This window comes from Eleutherodactylus coqui, chromosome 6 (genome assembly GCF_035609145.1).
Source record: "Eleutherodactylus coqui strain aEleCoq1 chromosome 6, aEleCoq1.hap1, whole genome shotgun sequence".
NCBI classification, from domain to species: Eukaryota; Metazoa; Chordata; class Amphibia; order Anura; family Eleutherodactylidae; genus Eleutherodactylus; species Eleutherodactylus coqui.
Window position 1 is genome coordinate 13,511,876 of NC_089842.1, and position 27,998 is coordinate 13,539,873.

A 27,998-nucleotide genomic window follows, 5' to 3' on the forward strand; every position below is an offset into this window, starting at 1 on the left:
CCTCCGTCTAATCTGCAGCAACTACAAGAAGCTTCCTGTCCGCAGGGGCCGATATTACTGCAGAACGACTTCATCACTGGGTGCAGGGGGTCAGACTCACTTTCAGCATGATTGTTGCCCGTTTATGCGGGCTCCTCCACACGGGCGTATTTGTGCTTCATATTACGCACATATTTTTATAAAAGATGGCCCCGCTCGCTGGCTGCGTCCTCCGGGGAGAGCGGAGAAGCGGGCCTTCTGCATCCAGACCTCGTTGCCTCATACAATGACATTGAGGGCCGGATTTGCCCCCCAGCGGGATCCAGCTATGCCCGCGGACATGGACAGAAAAAAACATTTTCTTACCTCTGCGGCTCCAGCGCGGGTCTCCTCCGTGCCGGCCGGATCTTCTTTTTTCAGCACAGCGGATGCATTCAGACGTGCCGGCCGCATTGCGCAGTGCGTTTTTTTTTTTTAACCTCCTGCTTTCCCGCGGCCCGTCCACAATCACAGCTGCAGCTGAGCCGCGGATCGGACGCCTTCCATCAACTTCAATGGAAGCGTCCCGCAGGATCTGCATGCTGCGAGTTCGTCCCGCGAGTGCGATCCGCACGTCGGGGGAAAAAATCCCATCCACGTGCACTAAGTTGCCTTGCGGATGCGAATGCATCCCTATCGGCGGCTAGAGGTGCAGATTTTATAAAGTCCGCCCGTGGGTGTTGGGCCCGAGTCTGACACGTCGCTTCTTAGAATCTACGCCATGATGAATCCCTGCGGCTCTGAGGAGTCCATTGGACTAGTAAATGGGGGGTAAAAAAAAGGCCAGCAGCGCCCACACAGCCTGCTGCCTCTGGGGCGGACACGTGACTGCTGACGGCCCCGCCCACCTGGAGCAACCATAGGAGACAGCGAAGTGTTCTCCATAGTAACCAATCACGTGGAACCTGACAGCAGCGCTCTGATTGGTTGCTACGGGCATCTCCCGCTGACCGCACATGTCTGGACGCTGGGATCGGTAGTTCAGCGATCAGCGGTAACGAGCACTGAGACCCGACAGGTCCCGTCTGTAGGAGGAGGGCACCCGGTAGGCCACGCCCCCGCTCGTGACGTCAGTCAGCGGCGGCCGCCGGTTGCTAGGAAACGGAAACGCCGTGTGGGGGTAGAAGGGGGTTCAGGGGATGTGGGGGCGACGGAGACGGCTGGGGAGAGACAGCCTGACAGCACCGCCAGGGAGACCGCTCAGGGGCTGAAGAGAGACAGCCCGAGACTGGTGAGGACAGAGAGTCGGGACTGCTGTGGAGCTTAGATACTGCTGGGGAGAGACAGCCTGATACTGGCGGAGAGCTTAGATACTGCTGAGGAGCTTAGATACTGTGAGGAGAGACAGCCTGATACTGGCGGAGAGCTTAGATACTGCTGAGGAGCTTAGATACTCGTGGAGAGCTTAGATACTGTGAGGAGAGACAGCCTGATACTGACGGAGAGCTTAGATACTGCTGAGGAGCTTAGATACTGTGAGGAGAGACAGCCTGATACTGGCGGAGAGCTTAGATACTGCTGAGGAGCTTAGATACTCGTGGAGAGCTTAGATACTGTGAGGAGAGACAGCCTGATACTGACGGAGAGCTTAGATACTGCTGAGGAGCTTAGATACTCGTGGAGAGCTTAGATACTGTGAGGAGAGACAGCCTGATACTGGCGGAGAGCTTAGATACTGCTGAGGAGCTTAGATACTCGTGGAGAGCTTAGATACTGTGAGGAGAGACAGCCTGATACTGGCGGAGAGCTTAGATACTGCTGAGGAGCTTAGATACTCGTTGAGAGCTTAGATACTGTGAGGAGAGACAGCCTGATACTGGCGGAGAGCTTAGATACTGCTGAGGAGCTTAGATACTGATGAGAAGAGACATCCTGGTTCTGGTGGAGAGCTTAGATACTGGTGAGGGGCTTAGATACTCGTGGAGAGCTTAGATACTGTGGGGAAGAGACAGCCTGATACTGACAGAACTTAGATACTGGTGAGAAGCCCTGGTTTTGGTGGAGAGCTTAGATACTGCTGTGGAGCTTAGATACTGCTGCGGAGCTTAGATACTACTGGGATAGACAGCCTAATACTGACGGAGAGCTTAGATACTGGTGAGAAGTCCTGGTTCTCGTGGAGAGCTTAGATACTGGTGAGGAGCTTAGATACTAATGAGAAGAGACATCCTGGTTCTGGTGGAGAGCTTAGATACTAATGAGAAGAGACATCCTGGTTCTGGTGGAGAGCTTAGATACGTCTGCGGAGCTTAGATGCTAGTGAGAAGAGACAGCTTGGTATTGGTGGACAGCTTAGATATGTCTGGAGAGTTTAGATACTAGTGAGGAGCTTAGATACTAGTGAGGAGCTTAGATACTAGTGAGGAGCTTAGATACTAGTGAGGAGCTTAGATACTAGTGAGGAGCTTAGATACTAGTGAGGAGCTTAGATACTAGTGAGAAGCTTAGATACTAGTGAGAAGAGACAGCCTGGTTCTGGTAGAGACATCCCTGCGGTGAGAGGTTCCAGTTGCTCCGCTCATCCGGCTTGTGTTGTTCTCCCGCCCCTCCGCCCCCCAGGAGGACACATTGGAAGGTCGAGGAGACCCTACAAGACTCTGGCGGCGGTGGAGCTGATGATGGCGGGCAGTACCGGAGCCGTGAGGCCGGGGGCAGCGCCTACTAGACACTACTAAGGTTAGTTGTCATCAGCCTGGGAAGCAGCAGAGCACCCCCTGCAGGGATCATGGCTTCGGAGTGTGTGAAGGTGGTGGTCCGCTGCCGCCCCATGAACGACAGAGAGCGAGAGCTGAAGTGTCAGGCGGTGGTCACCATGGACAGCAGCCGGGGCCAGTGCTTCATCAGGAAGCCCGAGGGGGTGGAGGAGACCCCCAAACAGTTCACCTTCGACGGGGCGTACTACATGGAGCATTGCACGGAGCAGATCTACAATGAGATCGCCTACCCGCTGGTGGAGGTAAGTGATGACCCCCAACACCAGGGGGCGCTCCTGTGTGAGTCGGTCTGCTGACGCCCCCTATGCCCGTACGGCTTATATATGGGGCAGCGGGAGCCTCTTCACATTCTGTGGCCTCATTGCAGGGAGTCACGGAGGGATACAATGGCACAATCTTTGCGTACGGTCAGACCGGGAGCGGGAAGTCGTTCAGCATGCAGGGGGTCTCGGATCCGCCTGCACAGAGGGGAGTCATTCCTCGGGCCTTTGAGCACGTCTTTGAAAGTATCCAGGTGAGGACCGATGATCCAACAATCCGACGAGTCCCGTAACTTTACCTGCACTCAAAATCACGGGAACGCAGCAAAACCTGCAGCCCCCCCACCGTAAGAGAAGTCCCTCTGCCTTCACGTGACGAGGGGCGCCAACGCCATTCTTGCGCTGTAAGTAACGCCGGTCTTTGTCCTGCAGTGTGCGGAGAACACCAAGTTCTTGGTGCGAGCGTCCTATCTGGAGATCTACAACGAGGAGATCCGGGATCTGTTGGGAGAAGACACCAAGCACAAGCTGGAGGTATTCGGGGGGGACTTCTGTTGAGCGCCAAAGAACTGGTGGGGATTCGGGGGTATCCTGAAATGTAGAAACTCCAGCAGCGCTGCAGGGCAGACGTGATTTCCGGTCCCGTCTGTAGCGGCGCTGCCGCCCCCAATCAGGTCTGTTTTTAAAAAGTTTCGGATACCACAGAAATAAAACTTTTATTTTTAAGCAAGTGTCAGTTTAGAGGTGCGAGGGTCCGCTCACAGGGGGGGGGAGTCGCCACTCGGAAAATGTGCAAGGGGTAAAATCTGTAGCTCCTGTTGCGGATTTGCTGCAGATTTGCCCCCCCCCCCCCCAGTGACGCCTGCGACAAAAATCCACACATTTTCTGCGCCAAACCTGCTGCTAAGATTGACCTGCTGCGGATTTACGTTCTGCTCCGCAGGTCGATGTCTGCACTGATCTAGTGGGGATTTTTCCCACGGCGTGTGGAAGTGACTTTGAAAATCTTCTCCACGTTGCTGCTACTGTAAATACCGCATGTTCCGTGCGGAGCGTCCGGCTATACAGTGCGAGTGATGCGGGTGACATTTAACCCCTTAAGGACCAAATGCTGTAAATTTACGGCACTTGGTCCTGGCGTTTAATCCCTGCAGAAGTACGGCGCGGGATTAGAGCTTCTGCTTCTGCAATCAAGCAGAAGCAGGGCAGGTTGGGTCCTTGGCTGTTAGTAACGGCTGAGAACCCAGAGGAGAAGGGACAAGCAGTTTTTAACCACTTCTGCCTTCTCCTTTCCGGGGTACATGGCACTCAATAAGCACTATGTAGTAAAAAGTGGAAGCGTTATTTCCACTATGCGACTCGGCGATCACGTGACCACTGGGTGTTACAGCACAGCAGCAGGGTCCCAGCAGACCCCGATCAACTCTGCCAGTGGCTATTGTTACCACAGGGGGATGTTCACCCTGTAACTGGGGCTACTACGGATGCTTCAGTGGAAAAGTGTGAAATAAAGAAAAAGACAAAGTCAATGACCCCCAGAGGTCTTATATTACATCATGGGGGACATAGATGGTAAAAAACATAATTACAGGAATAAGTTAAAAAAAATTACAGAATGAAATTAAAATGTATACATGAGAAAGAAAATGACCCAAAGCCGACGCCAACCGAAACCATCGCCGAGTAATCAGAAACCGTACGTATTATATATATCACAGCGTCCAAGACAAAATGGAAAAAAATAGGCAGTCAAATCCCTAAAAAGTGTCTGGTCCTGAAGGGGTTAAGAAGTGTCACCTACATGGTGCAGAAAACAATGCGCATGAGCCCCTCAGCAGAACGGACCTGCGGTGCAGACATTATATCGCAGCATGGCACTTTGTGGCGCGGATTTTCAGCGTGGATTTCACGGGGGTGACATTTGTGTTCTGTGCGGATATTGTTGTGGATCCGCACCAAAATGCGCAGCGACATATCCGCCATGTGTGAAGAAACCTTACAGATGGTTGGCCTGACTGTGACTATGGAAGCGAACCTCCCAAATCTACAACACGATCCCCGTCCGACAGCGCGATCCGTTCCAGAAATGTACGCCGCGCCGCGTTCACCCAGCAGTTCTTTCCGTCGGTCTCCCGGTATAATCATTTGTCGTATACTGGAGATCAGCAGCGCCCCCTCCCTGCTCAGCGGCTCTGGATAGGACGAGGTTAACAAGTCTGTCAAGATTAGGTTTCCTCCGGGCTTAAAATGTCGCGCTTTGTTGTATTCTCCGTGACCCTTGTTTCCACAACAACCGTGGGCTCAGTCCCTGCTTCCCGGCGAAGACAAACGTGCCATCGTCCCTATAGCAACATAGATTGGAGACCGCCACCAGGAACGCGGCAGCCAGCGTCCCCCCGGTGGGGCAATCCTGGCGGTGGGGTGATCGCTGCCGTCACGTTTGTATTGGTAGTACGCCCCGCCTCTTTATTAGCCCCTCATCTAGTGACGCGTTGGACCCCCTCGTCTTTCAGAACCGCAGCGATTCATTGCGGCGTAGATTCCACTGAAATCGTTCTGCAGGAATATCGGCCCCCGCGGACAGGAAGCCTCTTGTAGTTGTCACAGATCAGATGGCGGTGCTGACATGTTGTCACCAGCTGACAGAAGGGGTCGCCGATTTATGGTTCTTGAAGCAGTGGTTCTGTGGGCTTCTGCATTGCGGGAGACCCCATAAGATTTCCTTGTGTCTCCCCACATCACGTTACTATAGATCCTTAGGCCGGGGGTCCGCCCATTATATACGGACATGCCAAATGTCCTGAGATAGCAGGGGGCGCCTTACGAACACCCAGAGCCATATTTAGAGTTTATGCTGCTTGCGCTCCTGTTGTTAAGGGGCTGTACCAGAATCTCAGGATATCCCCTATCCGCAGGACAGGAGATGGTTGCTCATTGGTTGGAGTCTTACTGCTGTGATATCCACCGATCCCAAAACGGGGTCCCCTGTACCCCTCTGCCTGTCATTGTGGGGTCGCTTCACCCCTCGCTGTATCATCAGAATGACTAGAGCGCTGGCCATGCGTTTACGGCTGCCGCTCCATTCATTTAAATGGGGTGATGGAAATACCCGAGAGCTTGCCGCTCAGCTATCTCCGACAGTCCCATTGAAAGTGAATGGAGCGCCAGCGCACTTGTGTGACCAACGCTCCATTCAGTCTCCCCCTCACTGCTGGGGGGCAGTAAGTCGCCAGTGAGGACGGAGGAACCTGGAATTTCTGGTGGATTGGTGGGGGTCTCAGCGGTGAGACCCCCACTGATGAGCTAGTTTCCTCCTATCCTGTGGATGGGGTATGACTTGAGATTCTGGTACAACCCCTTTAAGTCAGACTAGGGCTGCTGGCAAAACATTCATTAAGACAACCGCTATCACTCCCAATTTCCCATACACGCCCTGCAGAGAGTACTATTAAACTGGTAAGAGACCCAAGACTACCAAGGTTACTATATATATAACAGTACCAGAATCCAGCTTACTAAATAGACCTGCTACTAGAATCAAGCTTATTAAACACATACAATAACAGAGTCACACTTCCTATATAGATACGGTACCAGAACTGAGGCTACTACAAAGATACAATAACTGCATCAAGCTTACTACATGGCCACAGTGCCAGAACCAAGAGTAGGTTTGCTTCTGTCAAACAAAAATATATTCACCTTCATTGTAAAATACACTGTAGCGGCGGACGCGGCGCGATGTTCTGTCATGGAAATCCACATGTCTGACTGTGGATTTTGATGCAGAATGAAGCGAAACAGTTCTGCCGGTGTGAACAGTCTCTACGACAGACACATTCTGCTACAAATCCTCGGGCAGCAAAATCCGTATCTCCTATTCCACTGAGAACGATATTTCCCACAATCACCTTCAGTAAGACTTCGTTAACATCCGTGTCCCGTCCAGAGCCTCCACTGCTGCGCTCTCTCATCCAGAGAACATGCTGCACGGAAATCAAATGGACCCCGTTAGTCAGTCGGCTCCGTTTGAAGTTGTTCAGTTTCATCCCAACACGGATGCTTTCAGTCCGCGATTCTGTTCTCCGGCTGCCATAACGGAGCAAGAAAACAGAACCCGCAAGAGTGAAGGAAGCCTTGGGCCTCATGTCCACGGGAAAAACCAGGCCCGCGCGGATTTCTGCTGCGGATGCACTATAATTGTCTTTTTATTTAATGCAGGAGATTAATTGAGCTGTACGATCTCCCGCTCGCATATAATGGAGCATGCTGCATTTTTTTTTCACGCGCGTGAAATCTGCAAATCACTTAAAATACCATCCGCGGCTGTTTAATTAACCGCGGATGGTCAATGCATTCCTATGGGATGCGGATTTGCGTTTTTTTTTTTTCACGTACAGATTTGCTAAATATAACTTCCCCGTGGACATGAGGCCTAAGGCCGCCTGCACACGGGCGGAAATCCCGCGGAATTTCCGCCACTGAAAGTCTGCATAGGAGTGCATTACAATACGCACTCCTATGCAGACGGCCGCGGTTTAGCCGCGCGAAATCTCGTGCGGCAAACAAACCGCGGCATGTCCTATTTTTGTGCCGGGCTCGCACTCACCCGGCCGCCGGCTCCGGTCTGCGCATGCGCCGGCTGCGCGGCAGCCGGCACATGAAAGAGCCGGGGCCGCCAGGCGCGGGTGAGTACGCGCTCGTCCCTGCAGGCTCTCGGGTCGGGTCCCGCGGCGAGAATTCTCGCTGCCGGATCCGACCCGCTCGTCTGCAGGCGGCCTTACACATACATGAAGCATAATTATGATACGTCACACGTAGTGGAAAGGACGCAGACTTGGGTGCGGATTTTCAGCTGCGTGTGAATATATCCACAGGCCGTTACATAGACACTCAGAGGAGCTTTTACATTCAAACATGCTTACATATATCCATGTATACACGCACACGCACACGCATACTTACATATATACAGGCACACATTTACACAAACACCTCAGATGGAGCCTTCAGCCGAGGAGCTGCCGACAACCACTTGCAAGGAGAAACCGCTCACAAGCGATGGAAGGAGCCGCTGCCACCGGAGCACCCGCGCTTCCTTTTCATCATGCCAGGCAGGCATTCGTGACATGGATTGGGTCCCCGGCCTGCAGGTTCACCCGACATGAGCCCAATCAAGTATTTATGGGATGTGGTGGAGAGGTCCATTCACACCCGGAATCCTGCACCTACAGATACCCTATAGCTGTGGGGGGCTTCACCAGGGTCAGAGGGGGTCGTGCAGGATATTAGTTTTGGCATGTCCCTGTATGATGACCTTTTTGTCTGTCATGGTAGGGCACAATATAGATGAGTATTACAATCCCTGTACGGTTATGTTCCCAGCTGAAGGAGCATCCAGATAAGGGGGTGTACGTGCGGGCGCTGTCGCAGCACACCGTGCACAGTGTGACGGAGTGTGAGAAGATCATGGACATGGGCTGGAGAAATCGTTCTGTAGGATACACCCTGATGAACAAAGACTCGTCTCGGTCACACTCCATATTCACTATCACCATAGAGATCTGCACTACAGGTAAGAGGGCCACGCAGGTAATGGGGTGGGGGTTACACCGTTGACATGTGGAGGTAGGTAGGAACTCGAACGTTAATCCAGGGATTATTCTGACTGCCATTATGGAGTCGGGAAGGAATTTTTTTCCTCCAAGTGGGCTAAATTGGCTTCTGCCTCATTGGGGGCTTTTTGCCTTCTTCTGGATCAGCAAGGATGGAGGGGGTGTTGAAACAGGCTGAACTAGATGGACACTGTCTAACATACTCTGTTACTATGTGACTTGTCTCTGTTGACAGATGAGAGTGGAGAAGATCATCTCCGAGCCGGGAAACTCAATCTGGTGGATCTTGCCGGCAGTGAGAGACAATCTAAAACTGGAGCCACAGGAGAGAGACTAAAGGAAGCTACGAAAATAAACTTGTCCCTCTCGGCTTTGGGCAACGTCATCTCCGCTCTCGTGGATGGGAAGTCGAAGCACATCCCTTACAGGGACTCCAAACTGACCCGCTTGTTGCAGGACTCCTTGGGAGGAAACACAAAGACTCTAATGGTGGCTTGTCTGTCTCCTGCCGACAACAACTACGACGAGACCCTCAGCACCTTACGTTATGCAAACCGAGCCAAAAACATCAAGAACAAGCCACGTATTAATGAAGACCCGAAGGATGCCCTGCTCCGAGAGTTCCAGGAGGAGATCAAGAAGCTCAAAGCCATGCTTGCTGATCAGTCTGACATCAGGGAGCTTCCAGGTACTTGTGATGCAATGCTGAGTATGGACTAGGGGCTAACCACACTTACGGTTGTTGTATCAGTGTTACGTAGGACTTCAGAAGTCTTTCCCAGCCTGACCATGGGTCTCCGAACCCGGCGCATCATACACACATGATGCTCTAAGTTTGGGTCTGGAGACGCACGGCCAAGCTGGGACACACTTCTGAAGTCCATACGTAAAATGCAACAAAAACCAGTGCGGTTCGGCCCTTCTAGGCGCCCCCATATTCCCGGTAAGGATATATTTGCATGAAGTGGAATTAATGCAGATATTCCATGACCAAAATCTGCAGCATTGATGTAGATTTTACAGCGTAAGTTCAAGTAGTCATGTCCTTCACCATCACAGCCGAGTGCACAGAACAATCCCGGAGCGCTGGGAATTCAAAGCATGTAGTAAAGGGCAAGAATCCAGCAGCGGGCGGCGAACCATAAAATCCTGCGCTTTATTGATGAATAGGTGAAAACATGCAGTGCAGCCTCCGTAAGAACAAGGTGCGAGCGCTACGTGGATTAACTCCTTTGTCATCACATATCCTCACAAACCCTCGGGCTTATATAGATGTGTAGCTAATCCAAGTCACATGATAAAAGCAGAAGCAAAACAAATAAATGATCACAAAAAACCATAAAGATAATATTGCGCTGGAGCGGCCGCTGCTGCCTTCATTTTAATGGGGTCATGGAGACAGCGGAGCGCTTTGTACTCGGCCTTCTCTGTAAACCCCATTGAAATGAATGGAGAAGCTGAGTCCGCACCAGCTGGCTGTGACTGATAGTCGGCCTCCCGCTGCAATCGATCTCCCACTGTTAACCCCTTACATGCTGCAATCAATGTTGATCACGGCATGTAAAGAGTTCACAGAGGGAGGGTGCTCTCTCTGTGATGTCCTCTATCCCCTGCTGTAATATCGCAGAGGGCCGATGGCAACAGGACACCAGTCAATGGTATCCAGGTCTGCCATGGCTTGTGATCGCTATGAGAAGTGATAATGTATTGCAATACAGAAGTACTGCAGTGTATTATCAGAGCAATCGTAGCCTCACAGGGACAGGAAAAATGTGTAAAAAAACCCCCAAAAAAACAAACAAACAAAAAAAAAACAAAAAACTTTTTTGCTCATTTTCTCCTCTTTTTTGTTTCTATAAAAATGTGAAAAAAATTTAAAAACCCACGTTCGGAATAATTGCATCCGAAACAACCCATAGAGTAACTTGAACGCTCTTTGTCCTGCACAGCAAATGCTGTAGAGAAGAAAAAAAAGAGTCAAAATGCTTGTTTTGTTCATTTTGCCACCCCTAAAAATTGCAATAAAAGCAATCAAAAAATGTATAGTGTATGAACCTCCAGATGGTGGCAAGAAAAACTACAGCCTGTCTTGCAAAAAAACAAACCCTCTCAGAGCTCCATGTATGAAAAATAATGTATCATGACGTTTATGCTGCATGATTAAGGTCTTATTCAGACGACCGTATATTGGCTCGTTTTCACGCGGAGCCGATATACGGTGTCCTTGTCTGCAGGAAGGGGGAGGATGGAAGAGCCAGAAGCAGGAACTGAACTCCCACCCCTTCCCCACCCCTTGCCACTATTTGCAATAGGAGGGGCAGGACAGGGGCGGAGCTAAGTGACGATACTTAGCTCCACCCCACCCTCTCCTATTGCAAATAGTGGCGAGGGGCGGGGAAGGGGTGGGAGTTCAGTTCCTGCTCTTGGCTCTTCCATCCTCCTCCCCCTGCAGACAAGGACATCGTATATCGGATCGGCATGAAAACGAGCCGATATACGGTCGTCTGAAATAGCCCTGACGCTGTAAAAATGGCAAAATTGATGTTCTTTTTCTCCCTGCCCTCCAAAAAAAATGAATAAAAGTTACACAATACATTTTATGTACCCAAAAAATGACACCAATGAAAACGACAGCTCTCTGCGCAAAAATCAGGTCTGCATGCGGCCGCGTCAGCTGAAAAATAAAAAGGTTATGGCTGTGGAAAAGTGGAGACGAAAATCCCCTAAAAAGCGTTGCTTCCCTAGAACCAAAATAGGCTGTGTCACTAAGGGGTTAATGCCCACTAAGGGGTTTATGCCCACTCTGTACAGCCCTGTTTGATTAGGTCTGAACAGACCCTTTTTCTTCCATCCAATACCCATCATTATCAGAACAGTCCGTTTAGTTCGGCTCACCAAGTGGAATCTTCTTAATTACGGTAGATGCCGTTTATTGGTGCAGCCGGCTGCAAATCCGCATCAGAACCCATCCGATATGGTGTGGTGCCACTTCAAAATCTGCAGTGTAAATTATGTGATCGGTACCAAATCCGTCATGTATGAATGCGCCCTAAGGGTTTGTTCACACCGCAGAGTCCCCAGCCGTTTATTCCGCGTGGATTCCACCGCAAAAACCACAGCAGACGTCTGCCCCAGATTTGCCTTGTTGATGGCCGCATCAAGCGTTGCCATGTAACTTCTTTGTGTGGAGAACAAACCCTCCTATAGACTGCAGCACAGATTCACTGCGGTGAATGGGATCCGTTATTGGCGCGGATCTGCTGCGGTTTTGATGCAGATCCAACATCATATCCACAGCCATGTTCTGACCTGAGTATACGCTCAGGTTATTCTGTTCACACAGCAGAATCTGACATGGATCCTTCAGACGGGATTCTGCCTCTAAAAACTGCAGCAGAAATCTACCGCTAAACTGCAGATATTCGTCCGCTGATCCTTTTCTATGGACGAATCCGCATGCTACTTTCCTGATGCGCAAAAGGCAGAAATCCGGTTCAAAAGTGACATCACTGGCTTTGTTTCCGCATTCGGATTTGAAGTCCACGTGTGGTAAAAAAAAAAATTGTTGACTTTTCGGCTATGGCGCGGATTCCAATTGGATGTAATGGGATACAGATTTGCTGCGGAATGCGTCAGTGTGAACAGGCCTGTCGTTGCACGTCCCTTCTTCAGGTGGAAACATAACTTTCTGCGTTGGAATCCTGCACGTGGATTTTGCCCAATGACAGAGCAAAATCCGTGTACAGATCTGCGCCAAAAACTGCGGAAAAAGGCCACAGATTTTGATGTGGATTATTGAGGTGGCGTACAGCTCCCTCACACGGGGGTATGGGCGCTGCATGTTACACGCTTATGTTTACGCACATAATACACGATGCTGATCTATATTGGGCCACTCACACGTATATTACACATGTGAAAAAAAAAATGCAGCGTGTCCTATTTTGTTTCATAATATACCGCAGTATAGACTATGGGGATTCAACATATGCAATAAATACACGTTACATGCGAATTTGCCGTGTGTACTGCGTACTGTGTGTGACAAATACACGCATAACACGCAGCCCCCATAACCCATGTAAGGGAGCCCTAAGGAACATCCAGAGATACGTAATGAAAGGTTTGCATGTCTTCCAGATTTTGGGCTCCTGGTTTTGGCGCACAAAGTACTGATGCAGGATCCGCCGTGTGAATCCGCCCGGAGGGTCGGAGGTGGATTTGTTGTGGATTTTCTGTAGTGGAAATATTTGCACCAAAATCTACGTCAAACTCCGTACCAAATGTTGTGGATTTTTAATCCGACTTTAGTGTTGATCCACAGAATCCGCACCAACATCCGCCATGTGCGAGCGTGCGCTGAGACTCTGCTCACCCTGTGTCTCTGTTCAGAGCTCCGCTGTACATCTGCCGCAGAGTTAATGGGGTCCGTCAGGGGCGGTTTGTGGCGGTCATATATCATATCTGGCAGTTCAGCTTTTTCGTCGTTCAGCTCCTATGACGGAGCTGAATAGCAGGAGACCCGCACACAAGTGTGAAGAGACCCTAAAACTGGGCCGCGACCAGAGATGGTCACCATAGGAGCCCTGGCTGAAGGCGTTCCACACGTATACAGCTGCGGTCTGCCGCTCCTGTGTGATAGTCTGTAAAGACTTTCTCCCAGCAGATTGTCAGAGTTGGTCTATGCTGAAGGATTTACACCCCGCCATTATTGTACAATATTGGGCATTATCGCCAGTGATATTGTTTATGAGTAGTACAGGAAATTGTGCGCTTCCGTATTTGCGAATATTGTATTGCCTGTGGCAGGGGAAGCATTTACCAGGAGGTTTATGAGGTGCGTCCTGTACGGGCGGGAAGGAGGGGGAGCTGGGGCTCATAAGTTGCTGAGGGTCATCTATAGTAAGTCCGCTCGCTGTCATCCATAATATGATTAGTGTCGCTCTTCTATCCGCAGCGTTCCAGACGCCTCCAGAGAAGGCTGAACACACAGAAGTAAACGGACATGAAGTGGACATGGAGTCTGAGAAACGGATGATCAGACAGGCAAGTCCAACCGTAGCAGAACCTGCGTGCCCAACCAGAGAAATCAGGCAGAGGAGTCCAACTCCACTTACTGCAGAAAAGTGCAAATCTGTCCTTAGGCCTCCTTCACACGGGCAACACGGCATCGGCGCGAGAAAATCGCAGCGATATCGCATTGCTGGTCCGTGCGATATCGCTGCCTCTTCTTGCGGCAATACCGCGATTTTGTAGTGCTACAAAGTCGTATGTGACAATACAAAGTTGCATGACTTTGTAGCATCACATGCAAGGATTGTTGGGGTGGGGGCTTGAAATATAAGCCCTACCCCTAAAACAAACTGTAGCTGAAGAAAAAAAAAAAGTATACATTACCTCTCCTGCACTGTCTGGGCGCCGCCGCAGCTTGTCCCCGGGTCCCGGCACTGCTTCTCTTCTTCATCTTCTGGGTGGGAAGTGCTGGCTGTGATTGGCTGACACTTAGCCAATCACAGCTGGCACTCAATGAATGACTGTGATTGGTTTAATCACAGCTATTCATCGAGCACTGGCTGTGATTGGCTAAGCGTCAGCCAATCACAGCCAGCGCTCCCAGGAGGCGTGATTTTTCAATCTCCGGACAAAAGATAAAAAAGAGAAGCAGTTCCGGGACCCAGGGAGAAGCTGCGGCGGCGTTGGAGAGAGCTCTGAAGGTGATGTATGTGTTTTGGTCTGCAGCTAGGGCAGTAGGATTTCCTACTGTCAAAGTTGCATCGCAAGGCACATGAAAATGGCGTTTTTGTGCAATGTGATGCAACAGAGGAAGGCTCCATAGGGAAACATGGGCTACAAAACCTCGCGTGTCGTGGGCATATTGCCAGACCCGCGAGGTTTATGTGTCGGGTTGTTGCATGTTACAAAACATCGCATGCGATTTGTAGCATTGTAGCAACGCGACTTTGTCGCCCGTATGAAGAAGGCCTTAAGCTAGGGCCACATGCGACTTTGGCTGCGACAGGGTTTGTGTGACCAAAGATTGCAGTGTAGCCCTGCAACCTCACACTCTCATTGAAGTCAATGGGCTTGTGGTGCAAGTTGCCCCAATTGCAACCAACAAATTAGACTCCCCAAGGTCGGACTGTTTGTGATCTGCAGGTCGGTTGTGGCAACTTGCAGGCTGCACTGCGACCCCATTGACTTACATGAAAGTGCAAGGTCCCAGGACTACACTGCATGCCCTTGTCATGGCCAAAGTCTAAGCCAACCCCGTGGTCACCTCATTGTACGGGCATCATTATGGAGGAGGATTTTCTGCGCAACCGAAAACCATTTTACAAGATGGGATTGCAGGTTGTCCTTCACCTTCATCAGCCTCGTCATAAACACATCGGGTCCCATTTGTACAAACATAATCCTACTGTATATGTGTTGTCTGCCAGTAGAGGGGGCTATACTACATGTGATCTAGAGGTGGCTAGAAAGCTTCAACAAGTTGGAAAACATGTACTGTATATAACTGTGATAAGCGTTCCATCAGATCAGGGGGCGCCGGATACATTTATAGTTATTAAACCGAAGGAATATATTATCTTACTCTTCTTAATTCTGGAGATTTTGTGCTGTTAAATCTATATTATACCGATATTATCCCCATCTCTATATTATTACTATACGATCCCTACTATGTTATCCTTATCTTATACCAGCCCAATATTATACCTACCCCTCCTGTTATATCGATCCCTCTATTATCACCAACTATTATCCCCATCCCTATATTAAACCTATATGATGCCTATATTATTCCCATCTCTATATTATTACTATATGATCCCTACTATATTATACTTCTGTTATACCAACCCTACATTATACCTATCCCTTTGATCTTTCCCTATATTATCCACAACCCTATATTATATCTATCCTTATATTATTCTATATTATACATATGATTGTATTATACCTATATTACACCTCCCCCTATATCATATCTATCCTTATATAATCCCTATATTATCCTCCTCTCTATATTATTACTATACTATCCCTACTATATTATTCTTATGTTATACCAATCCTATATTATATCTATCCCTATATTATCTCCAGCTCTATATCAAACCTATATGATCCCTATATTAAACATATCCTTATATGTATGACTGTATTATACCTATATTATCCTTATATCACAATAAATTGACTCCTTACCTGACCCGCTCTGCAGGAATACGAGGAACGGTTTGCTCGTCTGAAGGCGGAATATGAAGCGGAGCAGAAGTCTCGCGCTCGGTTAGAAGAGGACATCAACAATCTGCGGAACTCGTACAATCAGCAGCTGGCGGACATGGAGCAAGACCTGCGGAAGAAAGCAGGTGCCGTTTACCTCTTAGGCCTCATCCACTAGAAAAATACAATCCGCGCAGATTTCCGCAGCAGATTCCGCGCAGATTTGCTTTAAATGGTATTTTTTCTTGCATGCGGATATCCCTACCTATAGATAGCAATGTGGCCGAACCGCGCGGAATCCACGGCAAAATGAAGCATGCTGCGTGTTTTTTTTTCCCGTGCGTGAAAAACGCAAATCGATTAAAATGCCATCCGAGGGTGCAAAATTCAATTTAATTGACTGTGGACGGCCAATGATTCCCTATGGGCAAAATTGAATGTGCATTTCACCCGCGGAATCCGCTGCGGAATCCGCAATTCAATTTTGCTAGTGGACATGAGGCCTAAGGGCCCGTTTACACCTCAAATCCACCACTATACATTCCGCACGTGTCATTGCAGATTTTCATGCGGAATTGCTGGCAGCCATTTTCATTCTGCATCCAAATCCACACGGAGACATTCGGATTTTGGTGCTGAATTTACTTTGGCAAGCAGTGCGGAATTTGGAAAAATGCTGCCCGCGTCAAAGGGCCCTTCTAGGACTTTATGGAGAGCCGTACACTTGTAATTCTGCTACTTAACCCCTCATTGCCACCTGCCATATATTTACAGCGGATGTGCTCAGGGAATGTATGATGCAGCCTTAACCCATCAGACACCGCCATCAATAGCAACCGTGGCATCTTAGTGGTTAGACAGAGTGAGGGGGTTCGCATTGTCACACAATCAAGGGGGGGACTATGGGTTGTCTTGGCAGCCGAGGGGGCATAATGAGAGCTTTCTAGGTTAACGTTGTTAGCCCCAATACACTGAAATACAGAAGTATTGCAGCCTATTATACATAGTGACATAGTATGTAAGGCCGAATATAGACAAGTGATGGTAATGGCTAAAACAAATAACATTATATATAATGTTACAAAAATATTTGCCCCCCTTCTTGACCTATGATGTACAAGTGCATCCTGGGAGGAGAACTGTGAGCACGAAGTGCCATACACATATGCAATGTAGATTGCTCAGGAGCCAAGCCCGCATCACCCAATGGTAGGGATTGACGATAACGCCAAATCCCGGTGATAACCCCTAACATGCGACACTCAATATTCATTGTGGCACGTAAGCTGTTAACAGTGGGAGTGAGCCTAATAGCAGCCTCCAGGTCTTCCATGGTTCGTATTGTCATAAGAGTGTATTATCTAAGTAATCATCGGATCACAAGTTCAAGTCCACTAAAGGGACACAGGAAAATGGGAAAAGAAGAGAAAAATATACAAGTATACAAAATATTTTAAAAAAACATTTTTTGCACAGTTTAATTTTTTTTTTAAATATGAAAAAAACCATCTTTGGTATCACTAAATCCGTAACACCCGGTACAATAAATGACACATTTTTTTAAAATCCCACATGGTAAACCCCATAAAACACAATAAAAGTGATAAATAGTTGCATGAAATGGTATCCGTAAAAACAAAGCGCCCTCAAAGGCTAAATAAAAAAGTTCAGAGTCTTTGGATGCAGCGGTGCCGAAAATAAATGATTTTCCCAAAAAACAGTTTTTATTGTGCAAAGTGGAAAAACCTAAAAAAAATACAATTTTGGTAGCATTGCAAAAGTACTGACCAGCAGAAAAAATGTGGTCATTTCTACACATACTGAACCCCTATAAAAACATGGCAGACCTGATGCGTTCTTTCAGCCCCATCCACCCAAAAAGTAATAAAAGTTATTATCGACAGAAAGATAAAAAAGGGAATAATATCTACCTGCCCCCCCCCCCCCCCCCCTCCACACACACACATCCTCCTCTACGTATAAGGCTGTTTTCACATGGTTTTCCCAATGTGGTTCCCGTGTGAATACGGCCTACACAATGAAAAATAAACCACGATGTGGCCGATAGTCGTGAGCGCCGCCTCACATCCCTTCAGCAGTCAGGACACTTCTGACATTATATAGCGTGTTACATACGTGTGACATGACCTTCCTCATTGTTCACAGATGCCAGTATTAACGGTCCCCATGAAGGCTCCAGCGCCGCAGCAGAGCAGCAGGTAAGTAAAGTCATACGCAGCGTGAATGTCAACCCATGTCACCTGATCGCGACGGAAGGAAATCCAATTAGCCGCGATGACAGGGAGAAATCTGAAGCGGATATGAATAGAAAACAGCAGCAGAATTGTATATTATCGGCTGCTGATCCATTCAGTGGGGCTCATTCACATGCTGAAAACCTGCTGACATATCCGCCTCGAGAAGTGAGACGTCCGTTCCTTCTGTTTGCACTCGGATTTTAAATCTGTGCCCGGAAAAACCACCACGTAATCGACGGCACGGATTTCCGTTAGAGCGCAATGTACACGGCCTTGATGTGGATTTGCTGCAAACGTAACGTGGATCCCATGTGAGATCAGAGGCGCGGTCCGCCGTGTGAACCTGACGGCTTTTGTCGTACATACGGCTAATAAATTACTTGCACCAGAATTTGCTAATTTTTGACCTTTGTGCCCCTCAGGACTTTTCTAAGAGTCCCCAGGTGATGTGGTCTCCAGCAGCCCGAGAGTTACTGTTCTTTACCACAGCTGGTAGTTGGGGTAGATTTCATATCCTGGCGCACGGACTGGCCAGCAGACACGCGCCACGTTTATCAAGAGACTTGCGTCTCTATAAATTTGCCACACATCACTCCAGGGCACTTTGGCGCTATTCTGACCTGAACGCCAAGCATAAGAAGAAACTTGGAGTTGCACTTGTGCGCATGTAGCCTCGGGCTGTAGTCAGACGCTTGAGGTGCTGTCAGAACCCCAGGGAAAACTGCAGCAAAAAAAAAAAAAAAAGTTTAGTTTTCTATGCAGTTGTTGTATAGAGAGAAAAAAAAGTAAGAGAAAAAAAAAGCCCCACCGCAACCGCACAGAAAATTGTGGTAAAACGTCACGCGGTCTCCCATCTGAATACACACTTGGGTCCTATTCACACGAGTGTCTGATTTTGATGTAAACCCTTAATGACTGTACATCCGTGTGACATCTATGCGTGTCGTGCTTTTGTTCTCATGTGCAAAAACAAATCTGAAGGCGGATTTGCTAGTAGTGATCAGTGATGACGGATGTCCTCTGTAGGCGCTTGGTTTTTGTGCACCCGTTCACTTGAATGGGTGATTGTCGTCCGGGAGGTTGGACCACGGCCGTACGTGCTGCCATTTTTTTAGTCTGTGTTAGACTGTAATGGGTCCGTGTGCTCCCTGAGTGCAGTCAGCACAGATGTGAAAATGACTCGTGTATAAGCCCTGAGGCCCGGGCGCAGCTGTTATTGCACTCTCCATTTGCAGTAGCCCACGGGACGGTCCTGCCAGTTATATTAGTCGGCAGGCGAGACAGGATGATATCACATATCTGCGCACTGCAGGACCTGCCGATGATGAATGTTCTTACAATCAGTAATCACAGTAGAAGCATGCAGCCATGTGATTGATCCACCGCTGCCCCTTCCATAATGGACTGTGCTGACTGCATTATTGCACAGAAATCGCAATCCCCCCACGATTTTAGTGCGCCAATGCTGCTTTTTCCTGGCAAAAACATCACTGCCATTTGCAATTTTATTGCACAATTTTGCCGCTTTTTTTTTTTCCTCTAATGTTAAAAACGCATCACACAAAAGTTGCTTTGCGATGCGATAAAAAGGAGGCTCCATTGGGAAACATGGGAGATGAAAAAAATACAAAACGCAGAAAACTAGGACATGCCACAATTTTTTTTCATCGCGTGAGTAAAAACATCGCAAATGTGAAGGAAACCATTGAAAATCATTGGTTTCAGAATTCTGCGTTTTCACTAACTCTCGCATCACGCGATTTTATCGCAAGTGCGAAGGCGCCCTGATCGAGACGCATGAACATTTAGTATAAACCTCCACATGCTAATATACATGCAGACCGCTGATCAGCTTTACGTAAGGAAAGCAAAACGTCTGTTTCTTCCATTATTGCTACTTTCATGTATTATTCCTCGTTTTAGCCAGAAGCACAAGTGGCCGTACATCTCCGCAGCGTAACAAGAGACAACGTGGGGATGGAGGCTACGGCGACCACACTCCTCCCGCCACCGGACACCATGCGGTCGGTCAGCCCCCAGCAAGTACTTGCCAGGTGAGAGGGTAGTTTCACCATTAGATGTTTCCTGGGATGCCTGTAGACCCGATGGCGGACGCCGCAGCAAGTTCCATCTTTCAGACCATCATTTAGTTTTCAGTCAAGTAAAAGCCAACTGAGATCCCATTTATGGGCTTCATCACAAGTATAGACTGAATGGCCACTTAATTAGAGCCCCGGCCCTCTCACAATTGGCGCTTCCCTGTATGGACATTCTCCCCGTGACCCCGGAGTGCGGCATAAAGTCACGTGACAAGTTTTCTGTGGATCAGTTTCAGTGTGAATCCACATTAAATGGGAGAACCCAGCGCTCTGAGCGACTTCCAACGAGGCCGGTCATCGGTGCTAGACTAGCCGGGGTCAGCATGTTAGTGGGAACTGCGGGAGGTTTTCTTGTGTAACAGTGTGGAGAATATACCAAGAATGGTGAGATTGAGGGAAAACACCCAGTGAAAGGGGATCCTGTGGAAGGAAACAACTTCTTACCAAAACGGGTCGGAGGAGGATGTTAGAAATCGTTCTGACCAACAGGCTGCACAGTCAGCAAATACAACCCTGTAGCTCCAACTAACGTGTCCGAACGCACAACTCGCCGTTCCTGCACACGGATGGGCTATAAAAGCAGCAACTTGTTCCAGCGCCATTGTGTCTAAGAGAAACAGAGGGACTCCAGGGGGCAAAACTTGTATTGCTGTGCAGTGGAGAAACGTCTCCTGGTCAGATGGATCCAGATTTCTGTTGCTCCGTGCTGATGGGAGGGCAGAATTTGGCGCAAGCAGCATGAATCAATGACCCCTTCCAGTCAGCTGGTCAGAACATGTCAGCACCTCCGTCTAATCTGCAGCAACTACAAGAGGCTTCCGGTCCGCAGGGGCCGATATTCCTGCAGAATGATGTCCTCACCTATTGGAATCTATGGCATGATGAATTACTGCGATGGTAGCATGTTGGACCAAAGGAGGTCCAATGTGCTCCTAGATGGGGGTCTCTAATAAAGTGGCCACTCAGGGCATTTGTTTGGATTGCAAAAAAAACAACCAATATCCATATAACTGCAGCAGTCGATGATGGTTGGGGATAAACTATGGGGAGGTAAGTTCAGCAGGACTGCAGGTAGTCATGAGCACTTAGCACTGTGCAGCGAGGGGGCGTCCGATGATCAGCGGCTCTTAGATGATCTCTATGGGAGGGAGTCTTACAGATGTGAACATAGTGCCGTATCCTAACTATAAGAGGGGCTGTAACTGCAGGTTGCAGATGTTGGAGCAGCAGGTGGTCGGAGGGGAACAGGCCAAAAACAAGGACCTGAAGGAGAAACACAAGCGCAGGAAGAAGTATGCGGATGAGCGGAAAAGGGAACTGATCGCTGCTCTGCAGAACGTGGATGAAGATAGCGGTGACAGAATACTGCTTAATGTTTATGAGTCCATCCAGGAGGAGCTGCAGGCCAAGGGCAAACATCTAGAGAAGATCCAGAAGAAGGTAAGCGGGCCATTCATCCTCTAAACAAACACCATAGGACTTGAGTGTATAAATGGGGTTGCCCCCCAAAAGAACCTATCCCTGAATAGCTGATTGGTGAGGGTCTGACTGCTGGGACCTCCACCACTCATGAGAACAGAGGTGCCAAATGAAGCGGTGCTCACACATGTTCACCGCCATTCCATTAATTTCAGAGATGGCCAAGATCAAGTACTCGGCTATCATTGACAGTCCCACTGAAATGAATGGAGTGGCAATGTGCATGTGTGAACACTACCCCATACATTCCAGGACCTCTGCTCTTGCGATTAATTGGGGTCTCAATGGTGAGAGCCGCACCAGTCAAATGGTTGTTCCTTATCTACAGTGTAGGGAATAACTTAATTTCGTGGGCCAGTTCATTTAAGGCTCCATATTACAGCAGCAGTCTGTAGGATGTTGTATTAACCCCCTTGAGTGGCGGGTTTCCTACCCCCGTCAGACCCACCAGGGCAGTTTCTTTAACCCCTTCAGTGGCGGGTTTCCTACCCCCCCTGTCAGACCCACCAGGGCAGGTTCTTTAAATGGGCCAATCAATTAATTTCAACTAAATTTGCAGTCGCGTTCCAAGAGCCATAACTTTTTCATTTTTCCATTGACACGGCCGTATGAGGGCTTGTTTTTTTGCGGGACAAGTTGTACTTTTTGTTGGCATCATTTTTGGGAATATATAATGTATTGCAGAACTTTTGTAAAAAAAATTGTAGAGAGATTGGGGGAAAAAAAAGAAATTCTGCCATTTGTTTTTTGGATTTCATTTTTACTGCGTTCAACATGCAGAATAAATAGTGTAATAACATTATTCTCTGAGTCACATGATTCTGGCGATACCAAGTTTATACAGTTTTTATGTTTTGCTATTTTTGTACATTTAAACCATGTTTTTCCTTAAAGGTTTGCTTTTGTGTCGCCACATTCCAAGAGCCGTATTAATGTTATTTTCCCAGCTCTAGAAGGCCGTGTTTATTGCAGGATGAACTCTAATCTTCATTTAGCTAATATTTTGGAACATGTAAAATTTTGATTGCTTTTTATTTAATTTTTTTCTAGGGGCAAGATTAACAAAATCTGTACTTCTGGCATGTTTTTTTTATTTTTTTCCCAGCATCCTCTGAGCAGTTTATATATATATAAATGATATATTAAAGTCATTCTACAGCCGGTCCGATTATGCCAATACCGAATTCTAATAGTTTTTTTCCCTTTTTCTATAATAAAAATCTAAATCATAAAAGAAAAATACGTATTTCGTATCGCCGCTACCGTAAAAGTCTGATCTATCAAAGTAGCATATTATTTACCCCGCACGGTGAATCTAGTCCGAAAAAAAAAAAATTAAGAACGCCAGAAATGCACTTTTTCAGTCACCCTGTCTCCCAGAAAAAATGCAATAAAAAGTGATCAAAAATTTGTATGTATTCCAAATGAGTACTAACGAAAACTACAGGACATCCCGCAAAAAATGAGTCCTCACTCAAGTACGTCAACGGAAAAAAGTTTTTCAGTACATTATATGTTACTTTAAATAGATGCTTGAAAAAGGCCACGTGCAGTGGCTGAAACGCGTTGCAAAATAAACTAGTTATTTCCATACATATTGGAATTTCTCTCCAGCGAGCGCTGGGGTCATTTTTCTTTCTACCATTTTCCTTACTTTAAATAGCACTATTGCAAAAAACAAGCCCTCCTGCAGCGACGTCGATGAATAAATAAAGTAGTTATGATTTTTCAAACGGGGGGAGGACCGCGTCATTAAGGGGTTAAATAATGTACTAACTTCCTTCTCTGGCTCATTACGACGCAGGGATACCACAATATAAAAAATGTAAAAACATAATTACACAACTAAAGGGAGAAAAGTGTTTTTATTTTATTTATAATTTTTTTTACTTGTTTTTTCAACTTTTAAATTTTTTTTTGTCCCTTTAGAGGACTTCCACTGAGACCCATCAGGACCCCCTGATTACATTCCAGGGGTCCGATGGTGACAGCTCTCTACATGCTGCAGTCGCATAGACTGCGGCATGTAAAGGGTTAACACAGCAGAGATGGGAGGTTTTCTCCATTCTCTGCTGTGTAAGAGCTTAGTGCCTGGCTATCCTCTGACAGCCAAGCACCAGCCCTTACCTTGCCACAGAGACCATGGGCTGGCTTCTGACAAGCCCATGGTCTCCGTGGCAACCTGTTAACAAAGCAGTACAGGAGTTTGAAAATAGAAGCGGGAGGTTGCCGGCAGATCGGTAATGTCTTCCTGCTTCTTTTTTCAAAGTCCTGCAGTGTTCTGTGTGGGACTGTGCAGGCAGAGCACACTGCCACAGCTTATTGCATTGTGCTCTGCAGGTCCCATAGTGAAACATAGGCCGGAAAGCTGACCGCTCTGTACACACTTCAGAGGCCCAGGTTGGCAGTGTAGGCATGGCTCCCACTGAATTCAATGCAATATGAACCTGAGCCGCTGTAATGTTTATGGAGCCGCCAGCTTTCTGCTCCATCCACACTGAGAGTGGGCTGGTTAACAGCTGATCGCTGGAGGTCCTGAGTGGTGGACACCTATCAATCAACTATCAATAACCTAATGTATCCTGGGGATCGGTCATTAATAGTTCAGACTTGGAAAAGCTTTTTAAAGTGACCCTCCAGGCTGCGCAAAACAAATATGGCCACACCGGCCTCTCTGACTAGCTGATGCACACTGTATATTAGTATGCATCATTAGGCCTCGTTCACACAAGCATTGTTTTGCACATGCGTATGTGTGTGCAAAACAGGGCTGCACGGATGTGCAAAAAAAGCGTGTGAATGAAGCTGCGTGGCCATTGCTTTCAATGAGGCCGCCGCTGCTGGCAGCGGCCCCATTGAAAGCAATGGGATGCAGGCAACCACTGCAGTGATTTTCGGGGAAGGGCTTTAAATATAAGCTGTACCCTGAAAATCATCCCTAGTGTGTAAAAAAAAAATAAATAAAAAAAAAAAAAAAAAAAAAAATTATTTATATATATATATATATATATATATATAAAACACGGACATGTGAACACCCCATAGGAAAACATTAGACGTGTGGTTTTGTGCGCTCATAGGTGCGCGCAAAACAGCGCTCGTGTGGACGAGGCCTACATCTAAGACACTACATGAGCAGCACTAGCAATTTGGACTACCAATGCATACAAATACACAATGTGCATCAGGAAGTCAGAGAAGCGTTGCGGCCATCTTTGTTTGTCGAGGCTCATAGGGTCGCTTTAAGCCTCAGGAGCTCCGTGTGGACATGGTCTGCTGTGTGGATAACCCCTCGGAGCTTGTACACACCAAGAGGCATTGCCAACTGTGAAGGTGACAGCTCAGGCCCTGCAGTTTGCATTATCTTCTCGTCTCACATACCTCCTCCTTTCTGCATTACAGCTAAAGGCTGCAGAGATGGAGATTGAAGACCTCCACGCAGAGTTCGCCCGGGACAGAGACGACTACCTGGTTACGATACGACGCCAAGAACGCGAGCTGCTTTTCTTCCAGCAGATGTTAGACCAGATCCAGCCGCTGATCCGGAGGGACAGTAATTACAGCAACCTGGATAAAATAAGGAGAGAGGCATCATGGGACGAGGACAGCGGCAGCTGGAGGATCCCTGAAGTTGTCGTCCAGAAAACTAGTTTGCCCTCAGGTAAGCGCCCGTCACTCTTCACCCCCAACCCGCTGGGCCGACCTACATCAGTGTAGCCCGGTCACTCGCATAGATGACGGGCAGGAGACCCACGAGGCTTCATGCCAATGGATCCTCTGTGTGGTGAACAGGCAAGGGTTGGGTAAGAGGCGGCAGAACTTCACATCTACTGTTTCGGGGCTCATCGGGGTCACATCATCCTGGATTTAAGGTTTCTTACTAATTGAAGGATGACATCTTTTTTTTCCCCCAAGTGAATTCCACCTCTAAAGGCCTTGGCACAATTCGCATCTTTCTGCCGTGGTCTTCGGCACTCATCCACATGTGTTATTCCAACATTTCCGTGGCGGAATTCCACACACAAATTTTTCCCATTGACAGCGCTAAATCTGTGAGCGGATCGGCGCCAGAAACGCTACAGAAAGATATGGATTTTGTCGCGGCTTTTAGAGGCAGACATGAAAAATTCCATGATGAACTCCACCGTGTGAACGTACCCCGACCGTACGGACATCTGACACGTTTTTATTGAAATTCGTGCCTGATCTTTCCATTGCGGATTTCTAATCCCGTGAGCGGGGCCTGACGGTACCAGCAACGTGGACTGGACTTCAATAAATCCCATCCATGCGCTGTGAAAAATGTGCAGCCTAAATTGGCCTGCAGATCTTCAATCCACAGTATGTCAGTTTATGCTGCAGATCTTCATTACGGATGTCACCTCTGCAGATGAGGGGTTAAATCTGCAGCAAAATCCACATTGCATGCAGATGTAGGCGTGGATTTTCCAAACTCCACTACATGTGAACATAGCTGTAACCCATGTAGGACCGAGTATCCTAGGCTCTAATCCTCGCCTATAGCGCGGGTTTAAAGCTCCTGCAATCTAGCGGCGTCAGAGACAGCTGAGGACACAGAGGAGAAGGCAGAAGTGGTACATAGCATTCAATGAGCACTATGTAGAGAATAGAGGAGGTAGCAGAGCTGATTCCTCCATTGGACTTGGCGATCACGTGATCACCGAGTGCACCCTGGCATGGCAGTGCTGCTGGGTCTTACTAGATCCAGATCAGCTATGATGGTGACTACATAGGAGGATGTTTTCCCCTATAATTAGGGCTCCCATAGATGAATAACCTTGTGACTGTCCCCAGAGATGTTACATGACGTCACGGAGGTTGCAAATGTTAGAAAAATAATTACAAAAAACAAATGTACATATGGGTATATAAAAAGAAAACCACCCGCCGGCCGTGCCAGCTAAAGCAGAGACTATACAAGTTCTACATCAAAATGCCCAAAACCAAACGGCGAGCCCATTCTTGTACTTTATTTTAGTGAAAATATTCTAATTTTAAAGATAAGGAATTATAAATGAATTTTGTGTAACTTTTTGTACACAATACCCCTAATAAAACACAACAAACAATAAAACATTTCATCGAATAAAAGTATTAAAAATGGCCCTATATGTCACGGCGGGGAGGAGCCAAAAACTGGGGCGGGGTCGAACACGGCTTGATGCTTGTTCGAGTAATGAGCACCATCGAGTACGCTAATACTCGAACGCACATCAAGCTCGACAGAGTACGTTCGCTCAACTCTAGTAAAACCGCTTCAGAGTGTTTGGTCCTTTAGGTCCTTAACCCCTTCACACCTGAGGGCAAACCTGTACACCTTGGGCATGCGGGATTTATATGGAGTGGGGTCGCACGTTGAGATGAGATTGTTGGGTGCTGCTGGGTTACTATGGGATTGCGTTACAGTTAATGAGTAGAGATGAGCGAGTATACTCGCTAAGGCACATTACTGGAACGAGTAGTGCCTTAGCCGAGTATCTCCCCGCTCGTCTCTAAAGATTCGGGGAGCGGCAGGGGAGATCGGGGAGGAACGAAGGGGAGATCTCTCTCTCCTTCTCTCCCCCCTGCTCCCCGCCGCAACTCACCTGTCACCCGCGCCGGCCCCCGAATCTTTAGAGACGAGCGGGGAGATACTCGGCTAAGGCACTACTCGCTCGAGTAATGTGCCTTAGCAAGTATACTCGCTCATCTCTATTAATGAGTGATCAAATGACCCAAGTACAATTCCCCTATGGGGACTAAAAAAATGTATAAAGAATGTAAGAAAAAGTTATATTAAATATTTATTATTAAAAAATAAAAGGTAATAAAAGTTTAAACACCACATATTTCCTATATTAATAATAGAAAAATCAAAGTTAAACACGCCCTCCCTCCCCCAAACAATATTTGGTATCGCCGTGTCTGTAAAAGTCTGATCTATCAAACGCATTATTTATCCCACATGGTGAACCTCGGAATAATGCCACATCGCGCTCTTTTGGTCACCCCCATCTCCAAGTAAAAAATGTAATAAAAGCAATCAAAAATCACTTGAACTCCAAACTTCTACTAATAGAAACTACAGGACGTCCCACAGAAGACGAGCCTAACTGCATCGACGGAAAGCTAAAGTTATGGCGGTCAGGCGACGGCGGCGGAAAAACATTGTACATTTCCAAAGATATTTTTTTTATTTAGAGTAATTACAGCAAAAACAAAACTACATAAATTTGGTTCAAAATACTTTTATTCAATTTTGTCTTTTAACAGAAATAAAACATAGATCACCTGGGGCCAGTAATTCTGGCCATATTGCATC

General features: G+C 47.7%; 1 protein-coding gene across 4 annotated transcripts in view; it reads left to right on the plus strand.

Annotated features, from left to right (window-relative positions):
* Positions 1–963: 963 nt before the first annotated feature.
* The window catches only part of KIF17 (kinesin family member 17), a 43,176-nt gene continuing 16,141 nt past the window's right edge, over positions 964–27,998 (plus strand). Inside the window, exons 1-12 of one of the 4 annotated variants that reach the window (XM_066606291.1) lie at positions 964–1,012; positions 2,578–2,974; positions 3,100–3,246; positions 3,425–3,526; positions 8,378–8,567; positions 8,843–9,295; positions 13,565–13,653; positions 15,839–15,986; positions 18,007–18,059; positions 20,022–20,152; positions 21,406–21,637; positions 25,079–25,337. In XM_066606291.1, coding sequence (XP_066462388.1) covers positions 2,744–2,974; positions 3,100–3,246; positions 3,425–3,526; positions 8,378–8,567; positions 8,843–9,295; positions 13,565–13,653; positions 15,839–15,986; positions 18,007–18,059; positions 20,022–20,152; positions 21,406–21,637; positions 25,079–25,337 — 2,035 coding nt within the window. In that variant the 5' untranslated portion in view covers positions 964–1,012; positions 2,578–2,743. Of the gene's footprint in view, positions 1,064–1,150; positions 2,975–3,099; positions 3,247–3,424; positions 3,527–8,377; positions 8,568–8,842; positions 9,296–13,564; positions 13,654–15,838; positions 15,987–18,006; positions 18,060–20,021; positions 20,153–21,405; positions 21,638–25,078; positions 25,338–27,998 lie in introns of those variants that run through there. The other 3 variants (XM_066606288.1, XM_066606289.1, XM_066606292.1) reach the window with 3 other exon arrangements.